At 38.1% G+C, this 19,509-nt stretch overlaps 1 protein-coding gene across 1 annotated transcript in view; it reads right to left on the reverse strand.

The window, feature by feature from the left end:
- XG (Xg glycoprotein (Xg blood group)) overlaps positions 1–19,509 on the reverse strand; it is a 55,883-nt gene that overhangs the window by 10,791 nt on the left and 25,583 nt on the right. Inside the window, exons 3-5 of the mRNA XM_043999206.1 lie at positions 19,081–19,128; positions 3,964–4,026; positions 2,042–2,104 (exon numbers count right to left, since the gene is read on the reverse strand). Of these exons, the coding sequence (XP_043855141.1) occupies positions 2,042–2,104; positions 3,964–4,026; positions 19,081–19,128 (174 nt within the window). The remainder of the gene's footprint in view (positions 1–2,041; positions 2,105–3,963; positions 4,027–19,080; positions 19,129–19,509) is intronic.

Raw genomic sequence — 19,509 nt, forward strand, 5'->3', positions numbered from 1 at the left:
TTCTTTAAATGCTTTAAAAATAATTTCCATCATTATTTTCAAAATAATATCCATCATTTAAGTGCATTTGACTTTTAAGTAAAATATTTTCACAGAGAAGCAACTGCCCCAAATATAAGATAGTAATTACCTTTTCTAACACAACTTCTAGGATATAACTTTGTACCCCCAAAATAGTCATTTATTTTCAATGTGAAAAAATCAGGATTAACTAAATGAGAAAACATAGTATATTTGAAAACAAGATTCTAAATGTTAAATATTTGAGTAGAGCACTGTGTTTAACAACAAAAGTATAGTCATGTCATTCCTATTCTTCACTTTATTATACATAGAATATTCTTTACCATGAGGTTTAATTTTTCCAGGTGAGAGAGAAAAAGGTATAACATTGTTATTCATAAAGAACCAAAAGTTTAAAAATTATTATTTCCAAAGTCCATTAACTTTTCCCAGTTTGAATTCCTCTGCATGTCAATATAAACACCAAACTTCAAAATACCAGAATTTAAACATTCTATATGGTCATCATTGTTATTGTTATCCTTGTTCTTAAATATTTGTTAATTACCCAGCATGCACTAAATAATAATAGCTAGCATTTACATAGCACTTTAAGATTTGCAAAATGCTTTACAAATTTTATTTCATTTTATCCTCACAAAAGTCCTGGGCCTTTGGTGCTATTATTATATTCATTTTACAAAGAAGGAAATTGAGGTATACAGAAGTTAAGCGATTTGCTAGTCAATGTCTAAGGTTGGGTTTGAACTCAGGTCTTCCTGACTCTCAGATCAGTTCTCTCTATCCATTGGTCTATCTAGCTGTCCTAAATAAAACTATTATTATTATTATTAGTGGCACAACGAGGGTTCAGTGACTTGCCTGGGGTCACACAGCTTGTGTCAAGTGTCTGAGGTCTGATTTGAACTCAGGTCCTCCTAAATCCAGGGACAGTGCTTTATCCACTGTGCTACCTAGCTGCCCCCAACTCCATTCATTATTAAAGGGAATCAGGCTGTAGTTATATCAAAGATCAATTAGATCTCCGGTCTTATTTTTCTAACTACCTTTCATATATCTCCAACTGGATTTCCAGTAGACATCTTAAACTCAACATGCCCAACACTGAACTCAGGTTTCCTGAGTTTCCTAAACCCTCCCCCTCTTCCAAATTTCCCTCTTACTGTTGAAGGCACAATCATATTGTCAATCCCCCAGACTCCCAATCTCAACTCTTCACCATCTGCTCCCCTCTTCCCCAGCCAATCTGTTGTCAAGGCATGTCAATTTTACCTTTGCAACATCTTAAATATGTCCCTTCTCCCCTCTGATATTGCTGCAACCTGGTGTAGGACTTTATCACTATACACCTGGACTACTCCAAAAAGCCTGCTAGTTGGTCTGCCTGACTTAAGTCTCTCCCCACTCCATTCCATCCTCCATTCAACTGCCAAAATGATTTTCCTTTTAAAGGACAGATATGACCACATCACCCCCATATATTCAATAAACTCCAATGGTTCACTGTCATCTTCAGGATCAAATAAAAAATGCTCTCTTTGGTTTTCAAAACCCTTCATAATGTCCCCTACCACCACCTTTCTAGTCTTCTTATACAGTGCATTGCCCCCACACACATGCTTTTCGATCTAGTGACACTGGTCCCCTCCATGTCTCACTTCTGGGCCTTTTCTTGGGCTGCCTGCTCTGTTGGGAAAGCTTCTCGTGTCTGCCTACGGGATTCCAGGACTTCTTTCAAGTTCCAAATAAAATACCTCTTTCTGCAGGAAGCCTTTCCCAACCCATCTCAATTCCAGTGCCTTCCCTCTGTTAATTATTTCCTGTTTATCTTGTACATAGCTTGTTTATACGGTTGTTTATTGCTTTACTCCATTACACTATGAGCTCCTTGAAAGCAGAGACCATCATTTTTCTCTCTTTGTATCTCTAGAACTTAAAAAAGTGCCTGACACATACAGGTATTTAAGTGCTTATTGACTAACTGGATACAATGTAAATAATGCATCATCCATCCTACCTGCTGGGGGTCTGGGCTTGGGTGGGTAGCGTCCATCATCCAAATCTAAATCATTAATGTTACCTGTTGATGGGAAGCAAAATATAAAATGTAAAATTATCTTTTTTTCCCACAAAATCAAAAGCTGGAATGATCATTTTTCAAACTATTTTTGAAATAAAAACAAGGCAGAAGGTTACATAGACAAGATTTTGACAGGCACAGTATTGACTTTTTTTTTTTTTTTTTTTTTTTTTTTTTTTTTTTTTTAGTGAGGCAATTGGGGTTAAGTGACTTGCCCAGAGTCACACAGCTAGTAAGTGTTAAGTGTCTGAGGCCGGATTTGAACTCAGGTACTCCTGACTCCAGGGCCGGTGCTCTATCCACTGAGCCACCTAGCTGCCCCCCACAGTATTGACTTTTATTAAACTTATACCCAACTAAAATGCCTTTCACATTTTTAAGAGAAATCTGTGGGATCAGATGCAGAAACTAGGTGGTGCAATGGATAGAGCACTAGAGTCAGAAAGTCTGAGTGCAAATCTAACCTCAGGCACTTACTTCCTAGCTGTGTGAACCTAAGCCTAGAGAAGGAAATGGCATACTATTCCAGTATCTTTGACAAGAAAACCCCATGAATAGTCTATGGAGATCCACAGGGTAATGAAGAGTCAGGCAAGACTGAATAATCAAACAGTAACTATGGAATCAAAGCCCTACCCCTTATCCTGCAACCATTGTACCTGATGAGAGAGGAAGTATCACTACGGTAGAAGTCCCTGATATTGTCCCACCCTGGCTTAGGTCCTAGCTTCTACTAAATGCAGGTTTCCCATACTACAAGGCCATTGCTAACCATTGCCTACTCTTACCTATGTCACTTTATGCTGCCCACCATTACTATCTTTGAAATCAGTTCCTTTTCAGTCCTCTCTATCACCATGAAACCATAGTAGATTACACTCAAACAATCATTGCTACTGAGAGAAGAAACATTGCTACCATTACCCCAGCCTTAAGCTACAGTGTTGTTCCATTACTGGGACTCTGGTAGAAAGGGATAATTGGGCAAAATAACTTCTGACTACCAAGAACTGAAGGATTTCTTCACAACATGATGGATTTAACCATAATTACCATCCAAAAGAATTCAGAATGCTTTTTGCCTATAATCTCCATGAGCTCTTTGGTAATTTATTTTCAGGGTTTGACAAAGACGATCTATCTTGAGTCACTTGTGCAGAAAAATAGAACTGTCCCTAGTTCAGTTTCTTTCTCTTTTTCCTCAGGTACAGGTCTCATTGCCCTCTGGCCAGTGTTCTCCAAAATTTGGGGGTAATGAACTCCCATAATTTTTGTTCTTTCCTGATGGGTATGCTGAAAGCTAGGGTAAAATTTTTCCCAATGTCACCTGCAAAGCTGCTACTGTAGGTGCCTAGGTTGAAGTTAGGTTGTAAGTGCTCTAAGATATACATACCCCATTCAAATGGGGGAATAATGGGAGCTTGCACAGGGGAAAACAGGTGAGAATTGGGTACTAAGGATGAAGAGAATGTATGGTTCATTGGAGACAAGATCCATGATTGGCCACTACAGGGAGAGAAGGATATGATTCATTCTTGTTTTGACCTTGAATAGTGGATCTCTCTTATTATTTTATTTATTCAACTATAATTAATCTATATCTGGCATATATTTCTTTTATTTTTAGGTTTGAGTATTAGAGAAAGTGGAAGGGAAAAAATAAAACTATTCTACGATTTTACTTGTCATACAGTTGCTCCAAGTGTTTTGGGGTTTTTTATATACATTGTAATACAATAATTACAATTATTCACAACGAGCCTAAAATTTCAAATGGCTAACTGGAAAAAATAGGAAACCATACCTAGAATGCAATAAAGATAAGATCTAATAATACATGTAATGCCCAGAATTCTTACCTCCAGCATTGTCATAGGATCCAGGTTGAGGATGATAGGGTGGTTTGGGTTTGGGGTAGATATCTGTTGGAAAATTAATTGCAAAGTTTTAGTGTGGGGGGGAGTATTTTAAATATTAACAGAGTATAGATCCAGAACATTAAATATTAAAATTTGGGGATTTTGGTTCAAAGTTGTTACTTAAAGATTACCGAGCTTAAAAATAATTTAACCAAGCCTAAACAGAGCCTAAAGTTTGGGGTTGTTTTCAATTATTTTTTCATTTTTATTCTTGAAAGCTTTAAGTCTAATTTTCATGGCAAGGAGATAGTGTAATTGCCTACAATTAATGTGACAGATGTTACCAGCATGTAAGATTTGAACAACTGCTTTAGGGTTATTATAAGTGACAGCATAATTTACAAAGACTAATTTGAGTCTCTTTCTCCTCCCCACCTCTACCCCCCATAAGGTTAACTAAAGAGAGTGAAAATTCAAGATTTCCAAAGAATATAAACTGTTCATCAGTAAATACCTCCTTCTACTGCTTGGGTAAACTTTATATCTGGCGATCTTCTACTCAGGACTATTCCAGTGCCCCTGAAAAATGATTTCTTCCCATTATTTTTGTTTTGTTTTGTTTTATTGACAAAAAACAAACTAACTTGGATCTTTGAGAAAGTGGCTGAAACTGGGGGCAGCTAGGTGGCACAGTGGATAAAGCACCTGCCCTGGATTCAGGAGGACCTGAGTTCAAATCTAGCCTCAGACACTTGACACTTACTAGCTGTGTGACCCTGGGCAAGTCACTCAACCCTCATTGCCCCACAAAAGCAAAACAAAACAAAAATACAGAAAATGGTTGAAAACATATATTAATTTTGCTGATAATGTGATTTAGAAAAAGAAATATCATTTCAACACTTCAGTGATTCATGACTTCATTCATTTGGGTTCCTCCTTTGTACCCATATAGATTGCAAATTTGGTAGCTGGTCTTTGGAAATTTTTTTTTGGCTCAAAATACCATCAGTCAATCTGTGGGCAACCTAATAATAAGCTATAGAAAGCATTCCAGTTTTGACACAGGTAACCTATATGATCTTGGGCAAGACGCTTAATCTCTCTGCCGCAATTTTTTCAACCATAAAATGAAGTGTTTTTTTTTTTTCAATAAAATGAAGGTTTCTTTTTTCATGACTTCTAGGGGCTATTCTAGCTCTAAATGTATAAATCTTTTTATTTTCTATGACATTTATCATGGAGGACTCTCCCTTCAAAAAAAGGAGATAACAAGATCAGTATTGAAAACCTTTCCTGACTTAATTGATAGAGGGGTACCTGATACCACAAGAGTTTTAAGTGACTTGTTCATAGTCATCCAACTGATTACCAACTTCACAAAGTTATTGTAAGGATCAAATGAAAGGATATTTATAAAGTGCTTAGCATAGTACCTGGCACATAGTAGGTGCTTAACAAATATTTGTTCCTTTTCTTCCCTTAAGGATCGGAGGTATGATTTGAACCCAGCTCTTCCTGACTCCAAGTGCAATACTGTACTACCACAATGTTGCCTCTATAACCATTTCACTATTATTTTTTTTTCTTAATGAGGCAATTGGGGTTAAGTGACTTGCCCAGGGTCACATAGCTAGTAAGTGTTAAGTGTCTGAGGCCAGATTTGAACTCAGGTACTCCTGACTCCAGGGCCGGTGCTCTATCCACTGTGCCGCCTAGCTACCCCACTATTGTTTTTAAAATGTGAATACCTTACATAATGTAGCAGCCTCTGGACTGTTCTTCCAACTTGTCACTGGCACTCACAGGCTAGAATCCCAGAAGCTGGCTGCTATATCAAGTTCTAAGGGTAAATCTATGAAGCCACCTTTTTAATATTCTAGATCAGTGGTGTCAAACTCAAATAGAAACAAATCCATTCTGGCAAATCTTGATTTAGAAAACCACAGATTTACACCATTATTTCTATATTGCATTGTATTCTTATTATTTTGTTAACTATTTCCCAATTACATTTTAATCTGGCTCAGGCTGCAGTAGGGGGTTTTGAGGGGTATTGGTGTCTAGATTACAAGTCTCTACCAATGTGTCTCCCATTAACCATTGTCCATGGTCTTGATGATCTCTTAGCAAAGGTATTTATTCAAATAACGTTGAGAGAACAGTAGTTCCATAAAACTGGGGCACACTCTCCCACAAATATACTCAGTGTCCATAAGAAAGGTGAGCTCAAACTTAATCTTCAATGGCAGCAAGGCAAACATATAGGATACACATGTGATAAAGGCAATTCAAAATTCCTGTAAACTCAGGATCTAGAAGTCCTTTCTCTCTTTGGAGAATCTTCATGCTAAATTATCAGAGTCTCTTCCTCTTTATAGATCCACTCTTAATTGTCAAGGTGTCAGTCTTTTGAACTGTCTTCCTGACTTGGGTGACTATCTCTCTGCATTTTGGTTCAAAGTTGCTACTTAAAGATTGTTCATTGCAAGTGTGATAATAGCAGCATTTCCAAACATCTCTTCAAAATGGCAGGTTGGATCCTTAGAGTGCACCTACTACTAAAGATGGTTAGTACAAAATCTTCTTTTAAGAACCTGGTTTACTCTTTTTTTTTTTTTTTTTTTTTTTTTAAGTGAGGCAATTGGGGTTAAGTGATCTGCCCAGGGTCACACAGCCAGTAAATGTTAAGTGTCTGAGGCCGGATTTGAACTCAGGTCCTCCCAACTCCAGGGCCAGTGCTCCATCCACTGCACCACCCAGCTGCCCCAAACCTGGTTTACTCTTGCCCATAAATACACACAGCACCTAAGGGAGGAGAAGGCTTAAATTTAGACCATAATATTAGTGAAGCACATGTGTAAGAAATATGTTTGACAAGACTTACATCACCTGCTTATTGGGGGGGGGGGAATAGGAATAGGTAGCGTTATGAAGAAAGGACTTCTCTCCCATTGTATTTTCCCCCTTTCTTTTTCTTGATTTCAACCCAACAGAAGGGAAAAATAATGGATCACTTTATGTTTTCCAAATTTATTAATTTGTTAGGGTGTTATAGAAAGGGTGAAAAATAACTCCCATTAGTACCTTAATTACCCATTATTCTATTAGCCTGGTTGCTAGAAAAACTAGTGAATATTCTCTAGAACAAGAGGAAAGGATAACTGGAGAAAACAGAGTGGGGTTGAGATTGGGAGATCATTGGGGTTAACTGAAAAATGTCTCTAGCTTTTCACATTCTTGACAATCCTAGATTTTGTCTGTAAATAGATTTTGCTTTACTTTTTGTAAAGGCTAAAATTCTAGCTAAACTATCTAAAATCTAATGAGTGGTCGCCAATAAATTATAAGCTTTAACAAGAGTTAGACTTTTAAGCATTTATTAAGGAAAATAAGAATTTGGTAAAGAGAAAGAGAAAGGCCTAGATTCCTCTAGCTATTAAAGGGAGAGAGCATTCCTAGCTCTGCTCTCTTCCAGAGTCCACAGGAAAGAGAGTGAATCAGAGCGCCCGGCTCCCCCTTCTTCCTCCCACAAGCAAACACCACTTCCTGACGCCAAAGAAAAGACGCATGGTCTTGCCCTCAGAGACCTTCACCTCATGGTGGAGCTTTTCTATAGTAAGTCTCCAGCAGGTGGCATCATTCTAATTGTTATAGTCCCCGCTTTGTTTCTTCAAGAAACGGGGTTCCTTGATGAAACATTTTCCTTATAATTCCATAGTAAAGCTTTATAATGCTGAGGGTTGGTCAGTGACAGCTGCCAAGAAGAGACAAGTCAATTTTTTTTTCCTATTTTAGCAAAAAATAGAATATTAGGAAAGTGAAAGAAGGAAATTTTTTTTCCAAATTGAACATTGTTTTGTTAATCAGGCAGGTTGCCATAAAACTAGTGAGTATTCTTTAGAACCAGGGTAAAAAAATTAGAGAAAATAGAGTGAATAAATTTGCGATTGGGATTGGGTTACCCACTAAAGGAATATCTTTTGCAGCTGTTCCTATATCCTTCAGGGTGTTTCTTTATAAGTGAATCATTCAGGTATCCCTAAATTCATTCTTGTAGTCAATCACCAATTCTGCTAACTCCTAAGGGCTCTCTCTGGCTAAATCAGTGTAATAAGGACTATATTACTGCCTTATGTTTTTAGCTGTCCTTGGCAATGTTGTCACTGTTGAACAACACTTCACTACCATCTAACTATCTGGAAGAAGTTTCTAATCATGCATATCATCTAGCACCAGGTAATATGAAGGTCCTTGGGAATAGGAGTAGTTATTAGTTACATACTAGACTGTTGCCCTTAAAAAGCTTTGAGCATTTTAAATCAAAATAGATTTATATGTATGAGCATATGACCTCAAAGACTGGTATGATAGGGTTTTGCCCCACCTCCCCCATCCAACCTTAATCAAACACCAAAGAAGAACTGAGGATCAAGCAAGCAAAGACATGGGGAAGATACATCCAGATCTATCACTCTTGACCAGAAATAGTGGAAATTTCATAGCTATTACACATGGAGGACTTCTATTTTCTCTCAATTTTTTTTCTAGCCACCATTTGTGCCAGATGCAGCTGTGTCCTACTTGCAGCTCTTCCAGGTCTCTCTAGCTTTTCTTGTGACCATATCAGGGTTCCCATCAATATATTCAGGTCTGGTGCTAAGCTAATATCAGCCACAGTGTTTCCGTTCCTTATTCCATTCTCCTCTTGGTTTGAAGGTAATAGGCCATGAAACTTCATGTGACAAAGGTGAACCCAACAGGACCCTAGGATTACTGATTTCTAATCTAACTCAATCCTATTTCCATGAATGCTCATGTTTCTGAATTTTATGGTTTCTGCTAAGAATTATATTCTCAATTTTCTGTGGTTAGATCTTTTCACAAAACTCTATAATTGACTTTCAAGGGCACCTTGAATTCCTCCCTCTATTTCACCAGTCTCTCCCCACCCCCACCCCCCTACTCCTCCAGATGAATGGGAAAACTATATCAGTTTTGTGAACTATTTAGTCATCAAAAAACTCCACTGGCCACTTGCCAAAAGTAGGAATCATTTGAACCATGGCAAATTCCTTTCTATATCACGCAACAGTATTGCTCAACAGGCTAATGTATAGTCTCTAATCACAAATACATATTTTGACACTGATGTAGTTATGATCCCAGAGTTTTCAGGGTGTTTCATGATGTGCATTTGTTATGAGGTGTTTGCTTTTTTATTAGGGGAAAGCAAGGGGTAGAAGGAAGAGAAAATAAATGACTGATAATCAGAAAGAAAATAAAAATTAAATTTGAGGAAGAAAATAAAGTATTAAGAATAGTTTGGGACCATAAAGTATACTCTCAATTCACCTCAATGGGTCCTGTGGTCATTACTGCATTGAAATATTGTACATTAGCTGGAACTTATCACGAATATGGAGTTCTTACCATGTGTAGCCCTGTCTTAAGAACTGGATTTACAGAGAGAAAAAGTAAGACAGAATCTCCTCTCTCAAGGAGTTCACATTCTGATGGGTAAGACAATACATATGGAAGGTTTCAGCTGCAAGTTAGCAAGGTCCCATGGTCCTTAGAGCAGAGCAGCAAAGCTGACAGTAATGCCTTTTATAGCTTGTCTCCCCTGTGAGTGGTAGTTGATTGGCAGTTGGTGGGGATGGCTGACCCTTTATCCAGAGGAGTTGCCTCCTCTGACATTGACTGACTGTAAGGACTAGGGCAGAAGCAGGATCCAGGGAAGTTCTGTCTTAAGGGTGCCCTCCCCAGTGCTCTTTCATTTCTGACAGTTAGCTGGCGGCTGTTGCGAGTGGTGATGAGGAAGGTGAGTCTCCTCTTCACAATGATTACTTTCTTCAATGATGGTTAGAGACTGGACTCATTCAGGGTCCTGGACTCTTTCTATGAGGGCTTTAGGGGATATAGTGGTCAAGGTTGTGGTGGTGGTTTTGTGAGAAATAATTCATTTGGACTCTTACTCAATTCCAACCAGTATTAATCAGTTTGACATTTTACATAAATTATGTAGAGATAATTAGATAAATAGGTTCTTGTAGTGGGTCTCAAACTTTAATGTAATATTGACCACTTGTTTACCAAGTTATGAGGATCTTGCACAGCTCCAAGAATGGTGACAAAGATATCTCCATCCTATTTTGCTCAAATTCCACGTTCAAACACAGAATGGGTGGGATGCCTTAATGCTTTGGAAAGTTCCCCAATTTATTCTTGTACTTTTGGACCATTCTCTCTTGTCCAACATGAGCAGGTGAGCATATGACCCATGCTTCACCCAACCTGAGACACCCCCCCCCCCGCTAATATGTCATTTTTCGTCCTCAAGAGAAAGGTCTATCAACCAATGAGGTTCTATATTTCACCATGCCTCTTTTGCATATTTGGGTGTCAAACCCTATAAAAACAAAGTCCTGGAAGAAGGAGGGATCTCAGATTGTGAGGAAGATCTGAGGTCCACTTCATTAGAGGGGACCATGGATCCTTTAATAAAAGTGCCATTGGTTCAGAGCTCTGCCCCAGTCTCTTTTATTGTAGATTGAACAATTTAATCCCCACAATTTGACATGCTAGCACATATTGACTCCTGACTTTGAATCATCATTAATAAGTATAACACAAATAGGTATATACCTCAACAACTATAAAAGATGAGGTGGGATAAGTAAATAAGAGAGCTACAAACTAAGTGTTATACAAGGAGGGTGGGGAAGTTTCCTTACCTATTGGTGGTTGGGAGATGGTGGTGAGAGGGGAAGGGATGAGTAATTGCAAAGGCTTCAGGGAGAGGTAGCATTTTTGAACTGAGCTTAAAGGATAGGTTCAATAGGCAGAGAGTGGCAGGGTAGAACAGTCTAATCTTAGGACACAGAGACATGGAATGTATAAAAGAAATGACAAGTGGCTACTTTACATTAGTTCATACTACCCAGCTCTCCTTGGTATAGTCTATATGCTCTGTGCTGTACACTCCACACTGAATGCGTGCATGCGCGCACACACACACACACACACACACACACACACACACACACCAGAAAGTTTGTTTTGGTTTGAAGTTATCCCCTCCAGTATTATCTTAACAGCCCTTACCCCTCTCCATTTGCTTCCCTCTTGACTTTGACACCTTAACAAACCCTACATGCTATGTGCATATTCATCTATCCTTTGTCCATTTCAAAATAGCCAGAAGGGAACTTAACAGATTTAGAGTTGGAAGGGACCTCTGAGGCCATTTATTTCAATCTTTTCACCTTACACTTAAGGAAACTGAGTTCCATAGAGGAAAAGTGACTTGTTCCAGTTCATACAGGTAGTAAGGGTGGAACCAGCATTTGATACCAGATCATCCGACCCTAAAAAGAGAATTCTTTCTATTGGGTCATGCTGATGATGTCTCATCACCCAACCACACTGAATTGTTTGGACATTTTTAGAGGTGACAAAATAGTAAAAGTTCATTTCTGTGTGTCATATTTCTATCATGCCAAAACGGTAGTATTTTCTACTATGCTATACATTTGACAAATCAAGTCATTAAACATTTATTGGGTTTACTGTGGTGAGAGTCAAAAATAGGCCAAAACTGTCCCTGTCCTTAAGGATTTTACATTCTAGTGAGGAACATAATTTGCAAATAGCTATGAACATTCAAGCCATATGGGGATAAACTAGATATTAAGGTTATATCAATTATCTGGATACATACAAATACATATCTATAAAAATTACATTCTATTTGCTTCCTAATTTATACATTTAGGTAATTATCATTAAGAGCAATCCCTGGGAAAATACCCTGATTGAGAATTTGTTATATATAGATTGTATTGAGAAATTTCTACTTACCACAAGTTAAAATTTGTTCCTTAAGGAAAGTATAATTTACTTTTAAAAGATTTCCTTCCCTCATCTTATTCCAATTTTTAAAAAAAATGATATATTGTAATTCTTAATGAGTCCAAAAAAGGGGAAGAGAAGCAATTAACCTACAACTGCATGAGTAATACTTGTAGAAAAGTCTAATTTAAATTTCTTTGATAATTCAGAACAACATCATTACTTATGTTCTCCACTGGGCTTTATATTAACCATGTTCCTCTCTACTATTTTACCAGAGATCCTTCGATGGAACTCTACCTCAAAGTGCTTGATGATACAATGGGAGCCCCAACTACTACATATTTCCATGGTACTTCCATTCTTAAACTATCTAAAAGGATCTTCAATTTCATCAGCCTGAGGAATTCCATTATAGGAAGTCCCTCAATGAGATATTTAGTGACTTGTTGATAGTAACCTAGTTGGTAAGCATACTTGCAGCTTGTGAACCTGAACCTTCCTAACTTCATGTCTAATGCTGCATCCTCGCAAAAGTGCTACTCCTCCCTCTTTTAAATATTTTTATTAATTTAATAAAATATTGACTAGACCACTGTATTTCTGTGAACATATGAGAGTACCTTACCTAGGAGGGGTATTCAGAAAAGGAAGGAAAGAATTGATGTCATGAAATTACCATTTCAAAGACTGGAGAAAAAGAGGCATAGAATGTGTAAATTGCAGACTAGAACCACAGTCTATGGATTCCTATTTCAAGATCTTGATTGGTATTTCATGAGCCCTCTTTCCTTAATAAAAGGAAAAGATCTTATTCCTCATAATAGCAGATGGAAAAATGACTAGGAAGATGTGTAAAAATCATGCTGTTTGCCAACTTTAAGAGGACTGCATAATTTGCAAAGGTAGGAAGATTGGTATGGAATTTACATTTTAAAGAGGGACTCATTAACTCAGAATTTTAAGCAATAGGAAACATTTCCTAACCACTAGAAGTGCCCCAAAGTAGAGTGGACTACTTTTGGAGGTACCAAATCACTATCAGAGAGGATCTTCCCAGAATCTTAAATGAACCCTTTTCTGGAATGTTGTAGAGGGGATTCCTGTTCAGTTATGAGTTAGACTAGATGACCTCTCTGAGGTTCAGTCTTGTGCTAAGATTCTATGAATCTGTTATTCTAGTAAGGAATTATTTTTATCCACTTCATTTATTTTTCTATCTGCGTGTCATGTTATTATCGAGTCATTTCAGTTGTATCCGACTCTTCATGACCTCATTTGGGGTTTTCTTGGCAAAGGTACTGGGGTAGTTTGCCATTTCCTTCCCCAGCCCATTTTACAGATGAATAACTGGGCAAACAGGGTTAAGTGACTTTCTCAGAGTCACACAGCTAGAAAGTTTCTGAGATTAGATTTGAACTCAGAAAGATGAGTCTTCCTGATTCCAAGCCCAGTACTCTATTCACTGTGCCAGTATCTTTATATAAGCCTGTATTTGATAATAAATGAAGGTTTTTCCTCTTATACAGTAGATTATTGTTTCCCTGAGTTTTGGAGTGTCCCCTCAGGATTTATTAACTAAAAGTAATATAGTCTAGCCATTTCAACACCAAAGGAGTTAAGGATTGAAGATAGGATTTTTTTTTTTTTGGCAGGGCAATGAGGGTTAAGTGACTTGCCCAGGGTCACACAGTTAGTAAGTGTCAAGTGTCTGAGGCCAGATTTGAACTCAGGTCCCCCTGAATCCAGGGCCAGTGCTTTATCCACTGTGCCACCTAGCTACCCTGGAAAAAATTTTTAAATATACCTTTTATATCCCACATCACACCTAGTACAGGGCTAGAGGCCACAGGCATTTGAGAGTTATTTTTTGAAAGATTTAAAGAATTTTATTTCCTTTATTAGACACATTTCTGGAAAGTTTCATGCATATCTCTTCTGACAATGCCACCACCCTAGTGCAGGCCTTATGCCTGGACCATTACAATAGCCTGCTCTGGGTTCTGCCTAACTCAAGTCCCTCCCCTCTCCACTTCATCTTCCATTCAGCTGACAAAGCGATCTTCCTAAAACAGGTCTGATGACATCTCTCCTCCCACCCTTACTCTCCACTCAATAAACCCCAATGGCTCCCTACTACCTCCAGGATCCAATATGAAATCTTTGGTTTGACATTCATAGTCCTTCATAACCTGCCCCTCCCAACCCTTCCATTGTTCTTACACCTTCTCCCTTCACCACTTATTCTATGATCCAGGGACACTAGACTCCTTGTTAGTCTTCAAAATAGAATCAGTATCTCTGGACTTGGGGACATTTTCATTGGCTGATCCCTGTGCCTAGAATGCTCTCCTTCCTCTTCTGTGCCTTTTGGATTCCCGGGCTTCCTTCAAGTCCCAACTAAAATTCCAGCTTCCACCAGGGACATTCCTAATCGCCTGAATGCTTATGCTTTAACACTTTATCTCTGTTGATTATTTCCAATTTACTCTCTATTATACTTTTTTTGGAGGTAGTTGCTTTCATGTTGTTTTCCCTCATTAAACTGTGAGTTCCTAGAGGACAAGGACTATCTTTTGCCTTTTTTTTTTTTTTTTTGGTGTGCCCAGTATAGTGAGCAATTAATGTGTGTTTATTGACTGACTGATTTTTATAAATCAGGTTAAAATTTAGGGGAGCATTTCAAGCTCTATCGGATAGGCAGTAATTTACCAAACAATAATTTAAAATAAAAGAAGGTAATGCAAAAAGCCACTTTGAAAACTGTTTCAATCATAAATTTCATTCATTTAAATCCAGAACAAGGGATAAGATAACCCTCTATACTTTGCACTGGTCTAACCACATCTGAAAAGTTTTATTCAGTTCTAGGCATTCTAGAGAGTTTATTGGGGGGTTGTTGTTTTTTGTTGTTTTTTGGGGGGTGAGGCAATTGGGGTTAAGTGACTTGCCCAGGGTCACACAGTTAGTTCATGTCAAGTGTCTGAGGCTGGATTTGAACTCAGATCCTCCTGACTTCAGGGCCAGTGCTCTATCCACTGTGCCACCTAGCTGCCCCCATTCTAGAGAGTTTAGAAAGGATGCTAAACAAGAAAATGAATGGTATGGAAAGTATTTTATATGAGAAATGATTCAGGGAACTGGGGATGTCTAACCTGAGAAGAAAAGGGAGTGGGAAACCATGATAGTTGCATTGAAATACATCAACAGTTGTAAAATGAAAGATAGCATATTTATTTCTTTGTGTCTTTATAGAGTTACTATGTAGTTGAAAGAATACAAAAGTTGGAGCTAGGAAAATAATAGGTTTGAATTCATCTACTGATACTTATTTTGTTCTGTGCACATGAACAAGTCATTCAATCTCTCTGAGCCTCAGTTTCCCTATCTATAAAGTGGGGATAATAAGAACTCACAGAGTTGTGAGGCTCAAATGAGAGGCAAATAATTACAGTGACACAACAATTAGCTTATTTTAAGCCTAGGGGGTGTTTTAGTGGCCCCCTAAGTTCATGAAGTTCCTTTGTCTATAATTTTAGAGAGCCTAATTTAGATAAAAAGTTATGAGTTCAGTCACAAATGTTCTAAGCCCCCAGTTAGTAAACTTTCTAACACAGAGACAGAGGTCATGTTCTTTTTTTTGTTTGTTTGTTTGGTTTTTTTTAGGGCAATGAGGGTTAAGTGACTTGCCCAGGGTCACACAGCTAGTAAGTGTTAAGTGTCTGAGGCCAGATTTGAACTCAGGTACTCCTGAATCCAGGGCTGATGCTTTATCCACTACGCCACCTAGCTGCCCCCAGAGGTCATGTTCTTTAGCTAATTTAAAGTTAACCCCTAGAAACAGGCCCTTTCCAGTGATCTATTCGCTCTGTCCCTTTCTGGAGAATCCTATGTGCTGGCTTAGTGTTGAAAGACTTTATGCTCTGAAATGATGAAACATCCCCACCCCAAGTGGAGAACAGAGGTGAGGGATGATGAGCATGAGGAATCAATAGCCTTGACCTCAGCAATTCAAACAGTTTCAGCAAACCCAGAATCAAGTCCACGCTTCTGTGTATGGACCAATCACATAGTTCCTGTCCTTTAAGTCCGTTATGACTGGCTCTCTCCCTTTGCAGTTTCTTAGGGTGATATCTATTCTTTTCCATGTCCCCTGACCCCCAAGTTTATGTCTGACTGTAACTTCTACCTTTCATCTCCCTCAGGATAAAAAGTCTAGACCATCAATAACCATTTGGTCTCAGTCCACCATAGGGTTAGGATAATTTCTCAGGGGTATAAGTGACAAGGTGACATGAAGGCAAGCAAATAACATTGTTTTCAGTGTCCTGCTATTTCTATATATCTATGTCTACATATGCACACTATATAAATATATTTATGGTTACCTCTACACATACATAGTACATATCCATATATGCATATATGGATATTATATATGGATATATATGTATGCTTATATAAAATTTTCTAGTTAAATGATTCTTGATATCAACAGTGATAGTCCTGGGGCAGCTAGGTGGTACAGTGGATAAAGCACCTGCCCTGGATTCAGGAGGACCTGAGTTCAAATCCGGCCTTAAACACTTGACACTTACTAGCTGTGTGACCCTGGGCAAGTCACTTAACCCTCGTTGCCCTGCAAAACAAACAAACAATAACAACAACAACACAGTGATATTCCTATTGTACTCTTTCCCGGTTAGACTACATTGGGGATATTGTGTTACAATACATTAAACTTATCCAAAATATTGAAAAACTGAAACATGTCCAGAGGAAGGAAATAAGAATAAAGGCTCAAAATTATGACATATGAGGCTTAATGAAAGGAACTAGGGATGTCTGGCCTGAAGAAAGTCTTACAAGGAACATGACAACAGTCTGAAAAGATTTCATAGACTTTCATATGGTAAAAAGGATGAGACATCTATTTAATCCCAGGGGGCAGAACAAGGAATAATGGGTAGAAATTGCAAAGAGGTGGTGTCAGCTTTATATGAGGAAAGGGTGCCTCCTTATCTTGAGTCCGTTAAGCGGCACAGTAGAAGAACCTTGGACCTTTAGTCAGGAAGACCTGAGTTCAAACATGGCCTTAGATATTTGCTAGCCGTGTGACCACACTTAACTTCTTTTTTTTTTTTTTTTAGCTGGGCAATGAAGGTTAAGTGACTTGCCCAGAGTCACACAGCTAGTTAATACACTTAACTTCTGTCTGCCTCATATATAAAATGGGGATACCGATAACATCTATATCCCAGGGTATTTGTGAAGAATAAATGTGATAATATTTGTAAAGTGTTCTTGCGAAGTTTAAAGCACCATATAAATTCTTGCTCTAGTAATTAGTGCTATCCCAAAGTAGTCAGGACTGTCTCCAAATGATTTGTTTTTCTTCTCTGGGATTTTTCAAGGAAGGGCCAGATAACCATTTGTCAGATATACGCTGAAGAAGAGGCTCTTATTCAGGTTAGACTACTTGTCTCATCCATGAGGTCTCTCAGAGATTCTGTGGGTCTAATTTCTGAGTCTAAAATTCTATAATTTGTAAAATTTATTTGAAAGGATGGAGGGAGAAAGAGGGAATGGGCGAGGGGGAGAGACAGAGACAGAGACAGAGAGAGACAGGGAGAATATGTTCTATATTCAAAGGGCTTTTACCATTATGTATATTTATAATTCTCAATTACAACTATAGAAACTGAGTCTGATGTGGATTTACTCATATTGTGGTGGGATGTGAGACCCCAAGAAACTTAAATACCTTAAACTTTAGCAGAAGTGAAAACAATCTTTAAACTTTAGATACTAAAACTAAAGATTCCAAAAATGAACAGCAACGCCTGTTTCCCACCTCAGGAATGAGATATTACCAGGACACATAGACCAGGGGTCATGTAGACCCTGGGACATTTAAAGAAATTTATATCTATGATGTAAACACTGATAAGCATATCAAGGTATGCAAGGAACATAGATGATATGCAGGTTCTTGAACGTCAGCAAGATGTGTATATCACTTGACTCCCAAATGTCTCCTCCCAATGCCCCCTCCTTAGTAGTTTTTGCAATCTCATTACTCTTGGCATGTAGCTTTCTTTGTCTGTGACTGTATATAAGGTCAACTCTCCTCCTATTCAAAGAGACAGTCTCCATCACGACTCTCTCCCAACCATGTATCCCTCTCTCCTAATAAATCTCTCTATTTTACAAGATTTGCTGTGAGCCTGCCAATTCTTTGGGATGAGCCAGCCCTCTGAACCAGCTCCCATGTCACTATGATATTCAGGAGATAGGAATGGATCCAGGATTAGAACTTTGAGCTTTGACTAATCAAAGTTTCTTTTTAAGCCTTCTTTGACCCCAACTTATTGTTCAACCCTTCATTCCTCTTTGGGCTCTGTTACTGACTGTCTGGATCTCTTTCTCTGCCATGAGCCAGACAACTGTTTCACTCTGTAAGATTACCCTCTCCCTATAGCCTCTTCTTGTGATTGGTCAGATACTCCTAGAACCTCCATTTTAAGAAAAATTCCTAGGTAAGCCATGTTCTTTTCTTATTCCTCTCTGGGCTCTGCTCCTGACTCTACAGACATATGGGTACCTTTTTTCCCTAACTCCATTTTCAGCTTCCTTTTATGTGTTGTCTTCTCTCATTAGAATGTAAGCTTTTCATGGACAGGACATTCTCTCTCTCTCTCTCTCTCTCTCTCTCTCTCTCTCTCTCTTTCTCTCTCTCTCTCTGCTTGTATTTGCTTAGCACCATACATAGCATATAATAATAGCTTTATAAATGCTTGTGAACATGTAGACTTGCTTAGAGCTCTAGAGATTATCAGCACTGGATCCTATTTTTATTTATTCAGATTCATTTGTTATTTAGTCTTTTTCAATTATGTTCAACTCTTCATGACTCCTTTTGAGTATTCTTGGCAAAGACACTAGACTGATTTGCTATATATTTCTCCAGCTCATTTTACAAATGAGGAAACTGAGGCAAACAGGGTTAAGTGACTTGCCCAGAATCACACAACCAGTACGTACCTGAGGCTGAATTTAAATTTAGATCTTCCTGACTCTAGATGCAGCACTCACTATATCACCTAGCTGCTTTATTATTTAGTATCTATTAAGTTAATTTTAATCTACATCATGTTTGTGAAGCTCAACTCAGATATGTGCCTATAGAATTTTATCCTTGTACATCATAAACCTTAATTTTACAATATAAGATGTTTTCAACCAGCTAAAGATGTAACCCACCTGATCCTGGTTTCTTGGTAACTGGATTAGGTTTCTTTGTGATGTCCTCTATAATAAAAAGAGAGAGAGAGAGAGAGAGAGAGAGAGAAAGAGAGAGATTGAAATAATTAAAAATTAAGAGTTTGTCAATGTTTCAAATAAGAAGTCTTCAAATAGCTGACCCATTTTCTGGTATTGTGTAAAGTCTAGGGTACTCTTGATCAGGACAGGGTTGGAACAGATAACCTCTAAGATCCTTTCTAAATCTGAGATTCTATGGTTTTGTACATTAGTGCACCTAAGTTGGAGCAGAGGATTAAGTTAAGGAAGCTTTCCAAACCTTTGTCAAAAGGAGGTCATGTTCTGATGTTTTTCCTCGTATTATAGGCTGCATGGGTGTATCAGAGTCCTGCATCCTCTAATATATGTGTGTGTATGTACACATATGTA

This window comes from Dromiciops gliroides, chromosome 3, assembly GCF_019393635.1.
Source record: "Dromiciops gliroides isolate mDroGli1 chromosome 3, mDroGli1.pri, whole genome shotgun sequence".
Classification (NCBI taxonomy): Eukaryota; Metazoa; Chordata; class Mammalia; order Microbiotheria; family Microbiotheriidae; genus Dromiciops; species Dromiciops gliroides.